Source organism: Lichenostomus cassidix, chromosome 9, assembly GCF_008360975.1.
Source record: "Lichenostomus cassidix isolate B80296 chromosome 9, HeHo_3.0, whole genome shotgun sequence".
Lineage (NCBI taxonomy): Eukaryota > Metazoa > Chordata > Aves > Passeriformes > Meliphagidae > Lichenostomus > Lichenostomus cassidix.
The window spans coordinates 17308428-17325116 of NC_139490.1; the positions used below are offsets into that span (position 1 = coordinate 17308428).

General features: G+C 42.8%; 1 protein-coding gene across 2 annotated transcripts in view; it reads left to right on the forward strand.

Annotated features, from left to right (window-relative positions):
• EPHA4 (EPH receptor A4) overlaps nucleotides 1-16689 on the forward strand; it is a 104098-nt gene that overhangs the window by 31918 nt on the left and 55491 nt on the right. For both annotated transcript variants that reach the window (XM_085069669.1, XM_085069670.1), the window contains one exon: nucleotides 9108-9263. In XM_085069669.1, the coding sequence (XP_084925795.1) occupies nucleotides 9108-9263 (156 nt within the window). The remainder of the gene's footprint in view (nucleotides 1-9107; nucleotides 9264-16689) is intronic.

The window sequence follows — 16689 nt, forward strand, 5'->3', positions numbered from 1 at the left end:
CATCAGTGCTTTTACACCACTGGGGAGAGAAGCTTGTAAGCAGGTCTCCTGACAAGAGGATTAGGGCTTGTTAATGTGGAGATTCAGGCCAATTAATCAGCTTTCACGGGAGTATATCATAAAACTTCAGCAGGGATTTCTTTATCTCCTGTAAAATGTAGTTCCTAAAGAGCAAAAATCACGATTTTGTGCATTTTTTTATAAAAAGCCCCCCCACCTTAATGTCTTAGGTTTGCTTGAAAATCTGTCAGTTTTGGGATTCTCCTTGTGCTGCTTCTGTTCAAGGGAATCCATCACCTTGTTTTTCTAATTGAGTAATTATTTGAAACTGATTAGTTGACTCATCCCTTAAATCTCACAGCTTGTATAAAGGTGATTAAACTTTCAAAGTTAGATGAAGTCTGTGATAGAGCAGAGTGACAGGCTAAGCACTCTGAAGCACAGAACACAGAAGCACTTGGCTCAGAGAGCACTTTTAAAGATGCCCTTAGCCCTTTGGCGGTGTTGGTGCCCTCTGCTCCCAAAAAGGACACTCTGCTCCTGAGCACAGGGAGCTTTATCATACCAGGGCATCTGGTTATTGTTTGAATACTTTTAAAGAGTAAAAATGCAAGCAGCGACGTGCCAAGTCCCCAGCTCAGCAGCACATTCCTCTTTGTTAAAGCGCTAAACGTGGAGTTGTGTGTGGTTTTAGGGCTCTGCTGCCTGGAGGGAAGGGACATCTCCTGGTGTCACTGTGCAGCAGTGTCCCCAGTGCTTCCTGCTGGTGGCCGTCAGCCGCTTCGCTTGCCACTGCCAGTGCTAGCAAATATCTTCCTGTAGAGAGCAGAGCAGGTTGGGATTTTCATTCCTTGTGGAAACTGCTGACTTCTCACTGAGAGAGGATTTTTGCCAGTTATTTTAAGTAATGAGTTTTTTTCACCTAGTCCCTGAATTTTTGGCTTTTTATTTTTATTTTAATTTTAGACAAAAAACCCAGTGCAGCAAATGTTCTGCCCAGGGGCTGATTTTCCTTTCAAGATGCCTTGGTGAGATTTTCCAGCTGTTCCCCCCCGATGCAGGGCTGGAAGCTTTGTGTGCTGGCAGGGTTTACAGGGCTAATGTGAGACCAGGGTGCTGTCAAAGACCAGGAGAGAGCATGATGTGGGAAGTGTCAAGCTTATCCCCAGCTATTCCCTGTCACAGCTGTAGCAGAGATGAGGGTTGCATAGGTGAGCTGCTTTTATTAATACACAGAAATGTGAGATTTTCAAATTTGTTTATTTTTAAGAAGAGTCTTTTTTTTAGCAGTTGTGATCTATCAGCTATGTAGCAAAGTTCACAATAATTCTTAATGATTTTTAAGAAAAAACGCTAATTTTTCATTTTTGGGGTTTTCTATGTACGTACTTATTAAACTTAACATATGGATTGTATATGTATTTAATTTTTTGGTTTATGATTTTGACTAGTTTATATAGAAAAAGGTGACTGATAAAGCAGATTTCAGTTTTTGAAATGGTTGGGTTATCAGCGTAGTTATGTTTCTTTTGCGCGAGGTACAAGTTGGTTTGAAATATTTCTGTAGAAGACAAGCAAAGCAGTTGTCTGTGTAAAATCCAGGAGAACTGATGCTGCTTGGGAGTGGCACTCCAAGCCACAAACTGTCTGTGCACAGAGGATTTGGCAGTGTGGCTGTGCCAGCAGTGCTGCAGGTCTGTGTCCAAGTGTGGGACTGCATGGCAAAAACATCTGGCAATTGGCTCTGAAGGCTGTGCAAGGAAGATGATACCCAGGCGAGCAGGACCTCCTTGGCTGGGATTAATAGGCCATTCTGGTTCTTGTATTATACATCTGGGAGTTTTGTTAGTGCCTGTAGCTCTTTCTCGAACAGATTGCCATATCAGATGTCCTGTCCTGTTGTGCTTGTGCCCTTGGCTGAGCTGGAGACTTCACTTTTCCTGGTTTGTCTCCCTGGATTTCATGTATATTTTAAAAAAAACCATAAAATGACAGCTCAGGAATTGGGGTCAGAAGATTTTGGCTTGTTTAGGAATTTTCTTATCAGGCTGGCAGTGAAGAAGCCTGCATGAGCAGGTGGGTTTCAAAGGACAAGCTGCTGCAAGCACATGCACAACCCATTGCAGCTGCAGAAGGCAAAGGGGTGTTGCAGAAGGCCAAGGTGGATGGGCAGGGAGCCCTTGGCACAGCTCAGACACACAAGAGAAGCACCCAGGAGGATTCTACAGTCCAGCCATTGCCTGAGGATGCAGGGGAGGTGTTAGGAAAGCCAAAGCTTGGCTGGAGTTAGTCTGGTGTGGCATATGAAGGACATTAAGGACACCTGCTCCTGCAGGTGCCAGAAGGAAGGCTGAGGAAAACATGGTCCCTGTGCTCAGTGGGGGAGGAGACCTAGTGACCAAGGACATGGCAGAGGTACCGAATGCCTTTTTGTCTTGGCTTTCACTGGTAGGGTTGGCTGGCTGACCTTCCAGCTCCAGCAGAGTCTGTGGAAGTGAAGTGTTCCAGGTGAGGACTGAGTGCAGAGGAGCTTTAGTGAAGTGGACCTGATGGGCTGTGCCTGATGGTGCAGAAGGATTTGGCTGATGTCAGTGCACAGCCATTCCCTGCTGTCTTTGAGGGGCTGTGGCAATGGGCACCTTGCAGTTAGTGTCTCATCCCTTTCCCTCCTGAGGATTCAGCAAGATAGCATTATGGTGATTTGTTTCCACAAAGATCGCTCCAGCTCCTCACTTCTTTAAACATCTTGAACTGAAGTAGGCAATTGAATTTCTAGTCTCCCATGAGCCAAATAAAAGTCTGGATACCTATCAATGAGGTGATGATCATGTCTCCATGGATGCATATCAGGCAAGGTACTCTTGGATTGCCAAAGGTGTTTCAGTCCTGCTGTGACTAGCATCACGGGATCAGTCCCCAGCCTTAAAACCAGCAAACCACAGCTCTAGCTGCAGACTTGTAACCCAATTAGCTAAGCTGGGGAAAAAATAACCAAAGTTTTGAATTGTTTTTATGGTTGTTCAGATTGTATGTGTGAAAAGCTCCTCCACTTGGTTTATGCTGCAGCTTTGCAAAGGAGATCTGAGTGCTTAACCTGCCAGGGTACCTGCATGTACAGGTCCAGTGGCTTGGATACTCAGAGTTTGGATTTCAAATCATGCTCCATTTGTGTTCCAAGGTCTCTTTATTTCTATTTTGAACTTCCTGGGTTTGTACCCAATCATGGAGTAAAAGTGCTCTGCAGTCAAACAGTCTAGACTCTTTCCCTGGTGGGATTGTGTTTGTGTTTCCTTGTGTCAGTCATGCATCAAAAATACATGCTTAGTGTGTAGAAATACTGGTTTTCTCATCAGAGATACGAGTTAAAGATGGGGAGCTCCTTTTTATGTGTAGCAATAGTACAGTCATTATTAACAGGAGGCAAAGATCTTACAGTGCGAACATCAAAGGATTCTGACGTTATTTGGAAAGAGCATTTGGTACATCACATCACATTCTACAACTTGACTTTTAAGAAATGCTCAAGAGAAAGCTTTTTCTTTTTTTCCCCCACCCCCCTTGGCTTCTAAGGATCTTTATTTATCACACTCAGGGGCATTACAGTGAGTAATTAGATTGGACCAGGAGAACGACTTAATTTTACAAGAAACTCATTAATTCATCCTATTTTAAATCTTCTCATTTCACCCAAAACCCAATTATGCTTGTAGTGGCAATGATCTGGAAAGGCATTGTCTCGTAGGTACTGGGGGGGCCACTGGGACTGCTGCAGCATTCATGTCGGGGAGACAAGGGTGACTCCCTTTCTTTGACTTTTAGGTCAAAAGAACTAGTTGCTGGGACAGCTTGACAATTAGAAAACCCTGATGAGCATTTGGAAGTAAAACAGCTGTACAATAACGGAGGGGTTCATGGTGCAGGGCAGAAAGCTCATCAAAAGAGACTATCCAAACAATTGAGTTCTATAATTAACACACAAAAATCTGTTCAGAAATGGTAATAACAGTAAAAGAAAGCTGAGAAGATGCTGCCTTCTTATGTGGCAGATGTGGTTTTGTTACAATCCGAGAGAGAAAATCCATCCTCTTAAAGGCTAAGAACAACATTCAAGGCGAAAAGTAAAAGTAACTTTTTGTTCCTAAGGGTGCAGTTAAAACATGAGCTTAAAATATTTCCAGAGAGAAGAGCTGTAGAAAAAGTAACCAGTGATGAAAGACATCAAATATGCTATCAAAGTATTTTTTCAAGTCTTTAAACACAAATTTCTTTTCTCACTGAAATGTAAAAATGTGACATTGAAATATCTCTTATTAAATTATTTGCTTTGTCCTTCATTTCACCAAGAGCACTTTTTTAGAGTCTTTCTTTAAAGTTGGCTACAATCATTGACTTAAAAGTAGTTTTCCCTCTTCTGTTGTGTGTGGAGGGAGATTTGATTCAAAATTGCATCTTGAGGAATTTTGAAGTTTTCTTCAAAAATTTTGTACAGTTTTGAGCATGCAGCTAATACATTTTTCTGCTTCAAAAAAAGGAAACTGGAATGCGTAGTTTCTTGACAGTTCAGCTGACTCCACAGTTTTTATCTGCATTGCTCACTTGCCTGTGATAATAAATGCCCTTGGTTGTGCCCAGGTAGGTTCCTTTGGGCAGGAGGGTGCAGCCAGGAGCGTGGTTGGAGTGTGGCTGTGGTGCTGTCCTGGTTGGGAAGCCTTTCCTTGTGGTGCTGGTGAGGAGAGCTCAGCCTGTGGCACAGGATCTGTCCCCGTGCTGCTGGGCTGTGCAGGGCTGCATCCCACCGGGCTTTGCTCAGTCAGCACTTCGCAGCATCCACGGCACATCTCCTTCTGATATCACTTAATTGACGTAACTAGATTTACTTGAGCAAAGCCACGTTTCTGTGCTTGTTTTTCTCCCTATTCACTTTATTAGGTCCTAATCAGAAATCACTATTTTCTAGGTTGCAATCTTCCTGTTCAGCAGAGGCTTCAGGCAGGGTTTCTCCTGGCCATGGTCCCTGGTGCCCAGGGCTGCTCCAGAGCTCCTGCCCAGCAGCTCCCAGCCCTCCTGGACCTTCCCCATCCCATGGCTGCTCAAATCCCAGCCAGCCCTGTGGGCTCAGGGCTTTCTCCCATCCCTGCCTCAGTCCTGCTCAGCCTCCAGGCACTGCCAGAGCCTCTGCCTGCAGCTGCCTGAGATGTTTTTAAAATACACACTGCATTTTTAATGGTTTAGGGACTTGTCTGCAAGGAGGTTGGGATGATTTCTTCATCCAAACCTTTGCAAGACATTACATGATTTTTTTTTTAAAGGACTGTTAAGTATGTCAAGGCTTTTCCAAACTCTGATGGAAAGAGTCATTGCTGTTTCCACAAGGATAAAGGAACAATTTAAGAGCAAGTACTGGGAGATTTTTTTTAAACAACTCTAAATTTGAAAGAATTTTTGTAAATATTTCCCTCACTCCCAAACAAAAAACCTCAATAACGGAGTTTATTTAAAAATAGCTAAAACCAATTTAATACAGATATTTTGTTGTATCTGTGTTTAAAAAGAATGTGATTACAGTCCCATCCACTATGAGATGAGTTTTTAAATTCTGAAATTGCTGTCTGAAATTTTCTAGTAGAAAATTCAGCATTTGGAAAGACCAAGCAAGCAGACTTTGCAGCCCACACATGCATTTTTTCTCTGTTTTTTTTTGAGGAAGCTTTAAGTCTGAAAATCAGGTTTTAATGTGAAAATGGAGTTTGAAGACCAGCTTGAGAAAATTTACTTCCAGATTTGACTGAAGTTCCATAATTCCTCAGAGCAATTTTTGCAGTTTTGACATGTATCACTCTGGTAAATTTGGAAAAAAGAAGGAAAAAGGCATGTTAATAATGACCAGCAATGTTTGCCAAATCTTGTCTCACTTTAAGAGAAATAGAAATCAAATAGATTTTAATATTATAACCCAAAGCCATCAGCATAATTATTTCGAGCTGATGTCCATTTAAATTAACGTGATTTGTTTAATTTGTTCTGAGCAAAAACTGTGAACTGAAAATATTTCTGTTTGCGCATTTCCCTTGAATGTGGTGCAGTCGATTGTAACCGTGTTACGCTTGCGGGTGATCTGAATGTGAGAAAAGGTTTTTCTCCTTTTTTTTAAAGAAAAAAACCTAACAGAAAGAACTAATTAAGGCAAAGCTAAGAAATTGGACCCAAAGTTTGCATTGCACATGTGAACTAATCTTTTCACAAAGGCATCTTGCGAAAACTGTGTAAGAACCCCATTCATGCTGGTCTCACCCAGCAAATCCTTCCTCGAAAAGCAGCCGCGTGAAGATTTGTCATGAGCAAGCAATAAAGACTTCCAGGGAATGAGTTCTGTACAGGCTTCTTGTTTGCCTACTAAATCATTAAAAAAAAAAAAGCCCATCCGTGGTTGTAATAGGTGTGTCAGCAGCACTTCATGCTAAGAACAGCTTTTACAGGATTAGGTTTGAGTTTTTAAGTGGCAGTACCATGGAGCTCTTGGGGGCAAAGAACTGCTGGTTTAATGCAGCACATTCTCTAATGCCCTGTTATGTCTGTTGTGAAATGTGGTGAATCTCTGAGCACACTAAAATGAAGAAAACTGTCTTTGGGAGTAGTTGGTTTTTGAAGCAAAATGGCTGTGTGTGCTTTAGGAGCAGCCACTGTGTTTGGAGAGCTTTCTTCAGGTCTTGAAATATTAATGATCTTGGCTTAATATAGTAGAAAACAAAATACAGTGCATGAAACGAGGGGGAAAAAAATACTTGAGTTACAGAGTGTTGACCTTGCAGTACCCACTGAATGCATCTCTTCCCTTTTAAACCATGGAGTATGAAAAAACAGGGAGGAATGTTAAACAAGAATCTTTACCTGTGACATGTTCTTGTCTTTCTAGGAGCATGTTATAACCCAAACAGGATTTTCAGCCTTGAGCTAGATTGTTGAATATATAAGTATTTTAATGTCATGAATATGCAAAAGATGGCTCTTTGTTTAATGATTTCTGTGGCCTGTGATGTTCCTATTAAGAGTAATATTAGAGTTTACATGTTTAGTTTCTAAAACCTTGAATAATAGAAAGAATTTTGTACATAAAAGCAGTCAGCTTGGTTTCCTCTTGTACTTTGTTTTTCAATACCTTGTCTTTGTATATTGCAGCAACATCCTGTGGGTGTCTGTCCTGGTCATATACAGACTTAGGCATATTTCTCATCAGAGCTCTGACAGTGAAAACCAGGAGTAATATCTAAGACCAGCAAATACTGCTTGACTGCTGCTGCTGTTAAAACCAGGACATGCAGTGATATAGCAACTTGCTCACCAGACAGTGCAAATTATATATTAAAAAAAAAATGAAGGGTTATTTGCTTATTAGTTTGTTTGTTTCGCTGGGCAATTCCCATCCCAAGCAGAACGAGCTGCTTTCCAGAAGTTGCTTTTGCATCCTGCGAGTGCCTGATGGGCCAGACGTGGTGGGTTTGTATTTGTGTTCAGGGGCTAAAACTGTCCCTGCCGTGGGCAGGCTGGGTTTGACCCCTGCCATTCTCCCTGCCAGAGCTGTGGTGGCTGGTTTTCATTGAAACCCCAAGGCTGTTTGAAGCATGGCCAAAACACACCCTGCCAGTGTGGTTTTTTTGAGGAAGCTTTAAGTCTGAAAATCAAGTTTTATTGTGAAAATGGAGTCTGAAGACCAGCTTGAGAAAATTTACATCTAGATTTGACTGAAGCTCCATAATTCTTCAGAGCAATTTTTGCAGTTTTGACATGTATCACTCTGGTAAATTTGGAAAAAAACAAAGGAAACCTTATCTAATAACACGATACATGTAAACTCTGGAAGCATCAATCCCAATCCCAAACACTTGAGCCATGTGTTTTCACAAGGCCCTGTGAAAGCCCCGGTGAGTGACACTGGGCTGATGTCCCAGCGCTGTCACCGATGGCGTGTGGCACATCGTAAAGTCAGGACTTGTTAAGGACATTTCATAAATGGCTTTGGCTAATCAGAATGAAGTAACTTGCTCTTTTATAAATGTGTTACTAATATCCCTCTCCATTTCCCAGTGGAGGGCTTCATAAGGGAAGGAGAGAAAGAGTGAGGGGGATTGAGGGAAGACTGAAACAGCATGAGGGAGCCCTGGCTGTGTGGGGGGCTTGTGCCCTCCCAATGGGAGCCTGTGTGTAGCAGGGGAACCCTAAAGGTAGTGTAGGTGATAAATGACAAGATGTGGGAATGAGTCACACAGTAAATGCTAGGAACAACCTTTCCTTTTTACTGGTTTGCATGCCTGGGAATTTTCTCTCTTCTCCGTGCTGCTAAAAGCCAGTGGTGATGGTCGACTTTTATCTCTAGCCAAGGGAGAAATTTCTAGGATGACATACTTGTTAGCCACCATGAAAATGTGTTATTAATGATGCTAATGAGTTTTTTCCAAGTGATGTAAAAGTAGCCATTTGTGTAAGCACTGATGTCACCGAAAGCTTGCCAGCTGCACGTGGTGGCAGTGGTGCAGTCACTGCTGTGCCCTGGCTTCGAGGAGGGGAGAGCATTGCTGATCTCCCTTGGGAAGAAAGAGCCAAATGAATTCTGCCTTGCCAGGAGGGAGATGTGCCATTTCCGGGCGTGTTGGGTTCTTGTCCCACTCCCTCTTAAAAATTGGCAGTGTCAGACTGTCAGCTGCCATTCCTTAAGTGGTCATAGAATAAAGCAATTGCACCCCTTTTGTGGTGCTCTGTGTGTGTGCATGGCTGCAGGTGGACATGGGTTAAGCCACATGAAACTCCACAGTAAGCACAAAAGAGGCAGCTGATTTTCTGGCAGTGGCAACAGAAGAGTATAATTTTTTTTTTTTTTTGGCCATCTTTAAGCCAGCTTTTAAAATGGGCTCTTGTGGGAATTAGGAATCAGTATCCCCTGACATAGGATTACCCATTAAGAGTGTGATGATTGTTAATTCTTCACCTGGGGCTAAGAGGCCATCATTAGATCCCTTTGAAATGTCTCCTGCCTTGATTTTGAATAAGTAAGCTAGCAATTTATGATCACAGCCTGGGCCAGTAACACTCTCCCTTCCTGTTCCTCCATCTAGCTTGCAAAATCGGATACTACAAGGCTCTCTCGACAGATGTTGCCTGTGCCAAATGCCCGCCTCACAGCTACTCCATCTGGGAAGGCTCTACCTCCTGCACCTGCGATCGCGGCTTTTTCCGAGCAGAAAACGATGCTGCCTCCATGCCCTGCACTCGTAAGTTGATCTTTGAACAATCTCTTCCCCCTTTTATCACCCGTTTCTTCTCTGTGTCTCTAAAAAGCGTTCTGCTTCCGACAGCAGCGTTCGGGAGCTCTTCTGGCCCTTTGCAGGTGCAGTTTGCATTTGGGCTCATGCTTCTGAGTGAAGGTGTTGGTTCTCAGCCCTCAGTTCCTGATGGTGGCATGGTTGTGCTGACCCTTGAGAGCTTTCATTATAAACAAATCAGGAGACACAGTTACAAAAGAGGGACTTGCACACCTCAGTAACATAGGCAGAAGTTCCAGTCTGAGCACCTGGCCAGTCGATCACATCACCTTTCATCTCTTTAAATATGGATATTTGTAGAAATCGTGCAAGCTTTCCTTGTAATTGTATGACCTTGGGTAAACAGGCAATATTTATAATCTCATTTTATTTGTAATTTGCTTGAAATATGCCTGGTGACCCTTGGGAACCTCAGTGTTCATCTGAAAGGGGTGGCGAGAATAAATCTTAAATTGTAATGAAACAGTGACCCAAAGCATGGTTTATTTTATCCTTTGTAGATAAATACATCATGTACAGCAGATGGAATTTGCTTTAGTTCTACCAAAAGGCCTTCAAGAGGGAGAAGGAGAGGGGCATTGAGCACAGTCACAGGATTGCTGGAAAATCTCTTTATCCTACATGTTGGTTAATGGCTCATGCAGTCAAAGACCTAGGATTCCAGGCATGTCCTGGTGTTAAATTGTGATCATCTAGTTCTTTAGTTTTCCCTTTCTTAGCAGCAGAGCAGTTTGAAACAATAAGTGAAAGGGCTGTATTTTACCAAGGGATATCCATGTGTGGCTTTCCCTGAAAGCTATTGGAAGTGTTTCCAGATTTTTGGAGTTCAGCTGTATATTTATGCACAGTGTGTGTGTCTCTGAGTGAGGGAAGGCCGAGATATTTCTTTTGTAACATTTTAATATATTGCGAATTAATTTTGTGAGAGATGACTCACATTTAAATAAACCTTAATTTCTCCCTTACAAGGCAGAAACAGAGTATGTCCATAACTAAGCTAGCACTCATCCCTTCCCAACACCCCCTTGATTCCAGCTGTTCTCCAGTCATTTCCTTCTTTTCAGCAGTGAGTTTTGCTGGGTGGTGGTTGAGGGGCATAGCCAAGAGCAGCTGCTTTTGCTTAGTAGGAAGCAGAGTGGTGCATATATCACTTGCCAAGTATTGCCTGGGAATGGAGTCCAACTGTATTGTGAAACCTTGCCTAAGTGGGCAGGAACATGCTTTCTATAATGCAATTTACACTAGGAGATCTAAAACGTGACCAGTTTGATAGGAAAAATGTCTTTCTGCAACAACAAAACTATTGTTTGGAATGTACACGCTAAATAACATTATACCAACAGAAGTTTTTCAAAGCCCTGTGAGTGATATCTTGACCAAATTGAAATCAAATTAGTAATCAACTGGTTGAATTTAAATAGGCATGTGCATTCAGTGAAGTATGAGGAGAGAGCAAAACATTTCCAGATGGGGAAATTGTAAGCAAATGATATATAAGTTTGCTGGCATTGCAAAATGTACCCCTGCAAGCTTAGCCCTTTTTTGTCAAATCTTGGGCCTACTGCAGGCATCCTTCCCCGTTCCTGGCTTTGGAGGTCAGTCAGAGGTGAAGTTCCTAATCTTGGTCTTTTACCCTGAAAATACAGAGGGAAGGAGCAAAGGCTGTGGTGCTCACCTAGGAGGACTGAAAGAGTCCCAGGAGGACTCCATGTGCAGAGAGCAGCCAGCAGCACAGTCCTGTGGACACCTCCTCTTGGAAAACAGCTCTGTCTCTGGAGGTCCTGCTTCAGAGCTTGGAATTTTCCTGTAGCTTCAGGGGTTCTTTTTCTGTGATCCAGGGTGAAGGATGAAGCAGGAGTTGTTTTGGAGCTGGCCTGTGGGCAGCTGTGCTTCCCCAGTGCCTGCAGTGCCTGCTGGCAGCCCCTCTTGGAGCTGTTCCTTTGCCAGGCTCCCCCTCTGAGTGGCCTTCTGGCCATGTACCTGAGGCAAGTGACAGCATTCAGAGGGCCTCTGCTGAAGGAAGACCCTTCAGAAGGTCCCTGTCTGTCTGACTTAGCTGACAAGAAGTGGAGACAGAAGGGAGCATAAACATCAAAGGTGCTTTCAGGCAGATTCAGACTGTAATCAGTTCTTACCAGTTGGTTAAGCCAGGTGACAAACCCAATTCCCTTGTGCTGACAGCCATAATAATCAGGCACCTTCTTTGTTCATTATGCTCTCTTTAACTCTGGTATTCTCATTCAGGCCTGCATTTAGTAATCGCTCAGTGTGACGGCACACTAATGAAGAAATAAAACACAGTATCTGAGATCCATTCTTCTAGCAAAAAGATAGACTCTGCTCCACTGGCTTGTAAAATCAGGTTTCTGTTCACTTGGAGAACTATTAGACCAGGTGAATAAAAGTAGCATTGGATAATTTGGAAAGAACACCTGGAATGGACTGTGGATTGATCCTTTCTTTATTATTCCTAAACACTTTTTAAGATTAAGAACTTCAGCCTTCTTAAGATGTGTTTTTGTAAAGCTTTGACCCTTGGCTATTGATTTCCTTTTGTAGTAAACTGGCTGGCCTTGTCACTTATCTCTCCTCCTAGGTTGGGGGAGGAACTGTTGGGACTTTCTATTAGCTTGATTGTACTAGTGGATGAAAGGGAACTGGAGAATTCCCCTTCCTTTTCCTTTCTTGCAATTCCCATGATAAGGAACAAAAGCAGTTGCTGCTTCCTGGTGTTCTGGCCAGGAGAGGTGCTCCAGAGTATTGTCCTTCCCTAACACTACTCTCTGACATCACCATCCCTTGCTGAGCTGTAAAATGTGCCCAACCTTAGGTAAGGCAGGCATCAAGCTCCTAAACAAGTAACTCAAAATCTGGTTTTGGTATTCTGCTCTATGTCAGCTCTGATAGAGTAGTTGTGTCTGGCTTATAGTTTGTACAAGTAAGTGCAGAATGTGGCAGAGCGTGGGTGTAGAGACAGTGGAGTGGGCTGTGTTGAAGGCCAGGCAGATATTTACTGGTGCATCTTTCCCCTCAAACTTGCCTCCTGGGGATAATCATCAATGTGTCTGTCACCACTGAAGGTATCTGGGGGAATCTTGGGAATTCGTTGAGCTCTGAAGCACAGTGGGTTTGTCAGCTGTGTGCTTGGCCATGGAGCTGGGATGATTGACTTGTGATACACCTGAGCACAAGCCATGGAAAACACGGATGCCTTTCCCTTTTGGAACCATTGCAGGAGTAATGTCAAGGCAACTCTGCAGACCTTCATTATATTTCAGTGCTTGCAGAGAGGAAGGGTCTTTCATAAGGTTAGCGATGTAATGGAGAATAGATTGCCTTACCCACACACGAATCCACGAGGCAGGAAAACAAATCAGCCTCAATCATGGCCCTTGTCCCTGAATTCTCTTCTCCATAAGGAGATATCCTGTGAGTTGCAGCCTGGTGCAGGCAGGTGCAGTTCCCACCCAAATTAATGGGCGTTGCTCCTGAGTCCCCACCATTAATGAGTTGGGCTCTCTAACTCTTAACAAACAATGCTCACATTATGAGCGAGAATGGGACGGCTTTGTATTGTTTATATTGTCTGTTCGATTCAAATTATTAATGATTTTTAATTGGGAGCCCTTTACAAAAGAGAGATTACCATCATGGACTGTCCAGCTTGAAATCTGCCTCAGTAAATGACCCTGAATAATTTAGTCAGTTGTGCCACCCAAATGGGGACTGATTGATTGATTGATATATTGTCATGCTTGAAATATTTCAAAAACGGTTGCATTTAAGACAGTTTATACTGGAGGAGCTTAGAGATAATAGGAGCAGATTTAGTGAGATGCAAGAGAAGAGTGCCTGCTTTAAAAGGACCTTCTCCAGTCTAGGTTATCAAGAAACTGAATAGCCTGATTTCAAACGGCAAACATCACTTACTTGTCTTTACATTCCCCTCTTCTAATTGAATTTAGTGCACTGCTGTATTTCCTCCAGAAAGTATATTGTTTTTAAATTACCATTTCAGTGCTATTACTCAAGGCTCCTGCTTCTAATGCTTTCTGACAGTTATCAGCATAATGAACCATAATGAAATGATGAGCAATCTACAGTGGAAACTCAATGTGAATTCCACTAGAGTTGTGTGACTGTGTTGTTAAAATTTGAATGCACATTAAAATAACACTGTCCTTATTTGTTTCCAAGGTCAAGGCTTTAAAAAAGGTCTGAAAGGTCTACACACTTCAATTTTGTAAATGTTGCAGTCTAATATACACCCTTATCACAATCTTGTGTTACTTTTAACATATCTCAGAGATAAATATTTGACATGCATTTTCAAAAAAGAGTGAATTTACCTACCTAATAACTGTGGCTGCAAATGAGTAATTACATAGGAGCTGGTTATCTGAGCACATGCTTATAATGATTGCTTAGAGTATAAACAATATAAATAAACAAATATGTTCTTTTTCCTTCAACTTGTTCCTTTTCTAAGTTTCCAGTTGGACATGGATTATCACTGTTGTATCTGTTAGGAGAAAAGAAAGTAGAATACACCACACAGTTGCTGCATTGTAGGTGGCTTTGCACTGACTTTGCCACACTTCCACACCTGTGCTGGCACTACTGCAGTCCAACCTCTGCTGTTGGATCCCATTCTCTATAAAATGAAATGCATGCCAGTTGAGCCTCTGATCTTCAGAATTTAAATTTATGACTCTTCCAGTCTTTATATATATGTCTGTACCTTCGGTAGATGATTTTGTTCTTAAAACATCATATGAGATTGTTCATTATGTACATAGTACATCAGAATGCCTTCTGAGCTGGAGTACAGCAGTTGCAAGAGCAGAGGGAATAGTGGGTAGGCTGTAAGGAGAGAATGATTTTTCTTCTCCATGTAGGCTGGGAAAATAGACCATCCATCGCTGCATCGCTGCCAGACCGAGAGAAAGGGATTGTGAGTGATGGGAATCTCAAAGGAGAAAGCTGTCTCCCCTTGTGTGTGGTGACGGGCTGAAGGAATTGAATAAGAAGGGGAGTGGTTATGGCTGGGAGAGAAGAGACGGCAGTAATTTGACAGTGTGTGCTTATAATCAGTAGACTTAAAATCATCACTCCTTTAAATACAGCAACTGTTTATTAGCTGTCTTCTGATTTTCTGGCCAGAGCCTTAAATTAACAGAGACATTTACTCAATTAAGTGGGGGCTTTGATTTGGTTAGTCAGGACCCAGTTCTGTAGAGCTCTTGAAGTAAATTAGAGGGCAAACAGAATAAGAAATTCAGCAGTTGGGCCAATTACAGAACAACTTATTTTTCTGGTTGGATTTCTTTCCTGTCAGACTGTCAGATAACTTTCTGGTATCCGCAGTGGAATTCTTTTTATCTGGAAAGAGTGAGTGAACACAGGTGTATTGTCTGCAGCACAGTGCATTAGAGTAGATGTGATAACATGTCTTAGCATACATGACTGTGCAAAATGTTCTGATATGGCAGTTCTTGGAAGAGAAGCCTGGAGCCCAAAGGAGTGGTACCTGCAAGCATCAGTTTTCCCACACCTCTGCCAGTGGTAACTGGACCTCTTTGCTTAACTTCTTTAGGAGAGGAGCTATTAAGTGAATTGTTCTCCGGGTGAAAGGAACAAAGCCTATTGTGAAGCTGGTAACCAGGGTACTTCTGGCAAGTAAATAGGAAATCGTACATTCCAGTGCAATGGGCATTTTATCACTGGCACCGGTCCAGGATCCCTAGCTTGGCAGGACTCTCGCTGAAGTCAAAGGAATCTTGCCCAAATAAATAAATAGAAGAATTGTTTACCAAATCATTTGCCTTATTATAACCCAGTTGTAAAGCTAACTATGCCCAGAGAGGAGAGGGGGTGGAAATGGAGCTGATGACTGGTATTTCGAGTGGCTGCCGCATCCTGCAGCCTGTTGGCTTTGGTCTCACCAGTTGTAAAAACACATAATCTGTAATGATAAACGGTCAGGAATAGACAGGCAGACAAAAAGTGAGGGTTGTCCGAACTACCAGTGCTTGTGTAAATTAGCCCACAACAACAGGGACCTGTCCACAACTGCTGAAAGCAGCAATTAGTGGCAGCAACATCCACAACTGTCATGGGAAAGTGTGGGCTTTATTTGTAAGCTTAAACGTACACAGCCCAGGTATTTGCTCTGCGTTAGAACTTTTCTTTCAGATGGTTAGAGATCAACAACAAAGGCATATCTGAAGGGGATCACAGCTCTCATGCTGAAACATCATTGACAGCTGCACTGCTGTACAGGATTAATGAAGCCTTATGAGGTGGAGAGAGGAGGCCAGAGTGCTTCCTCTTGAACACTGTGCCTGACACCATTTGCCAGACATTTTAGTGAGTGAGCTTAAGGACTTCAAAGACACCGATTATTTAATAATTACTTTCTTCGCATCCTCTCTGAAAATAGTAAACTCTCTATATCATGCTCAGCCCTGCCCCCAGGGAGATGATGCTAGGCTCATGATCAAGTCAAAGAGCATTGATTAGAGTTGTCAAAGGCCATCCATACAAAAGCAGCAGTGTGACCCCACGGGTGAAGCTGGCAACACGACCGGCAGCCTCAGCAGAGCCCTGGTGCTGCCTCTCTGTGCCTGAGCCAGCCCCTTCAAAGGTACCTGATGTACTTCCATGGGCATTTCATTGCTCTCCGCAGATATACCCCAAAGATCTTTGGGAACGTTCATTGTATGGATCTTTCCTTTTGTCCACCTCTTTATTTGGTCTCTTTATTCTCGCTGTGTTACACACAAAAGCTGGCTCTCAGATCTTGTGTAGCAGATGTGCTAAACTTTTCACTGCTTCTGATAGTGCATTTCTAGCCAGGCTTTCTCGCTGTTAGACAGTCGGATGTTTGCTCCCAGGTGCCTGCTGCTCCTTTAACTTATCAAAGACTTTGCTGCTCCTCTGTAGTGCAGCCAAGGCCGAGCTGCCGATTCAAAACAGGCCAGTTCATCCTAGGCTCCTTTTAAACGACGGTGAGTCATAGCAACCTGCCCTGTTGTACCAATCTTGTTTATTAGGTAGCAAATTAGCTGAAGATTTCTGAATGCCCTGAGCTCCCTTTGAAATCACGGCAGATGAAGAGGGTCAGTGTCTCTCATAAAGAGGATCCTTTTGTCAGTCCTGGTCCAAAGCCCATTGAAGCCTGCTGGTCTGCCTGATTGACTTTGATTAGCAAACACCCATAGCTGGCACTCAGCTGCATTTAACAGTATTTTGGTAGGGCTTTCAGAGTTTTAGGGTGATGTTAGAAAGCTTCGAACAGCAGGAGGTTATTGTATTATTTTTAATACAATATTTTAGTATTTTTTGTTAGTTAAACTGATTTTAAATCCTTCTC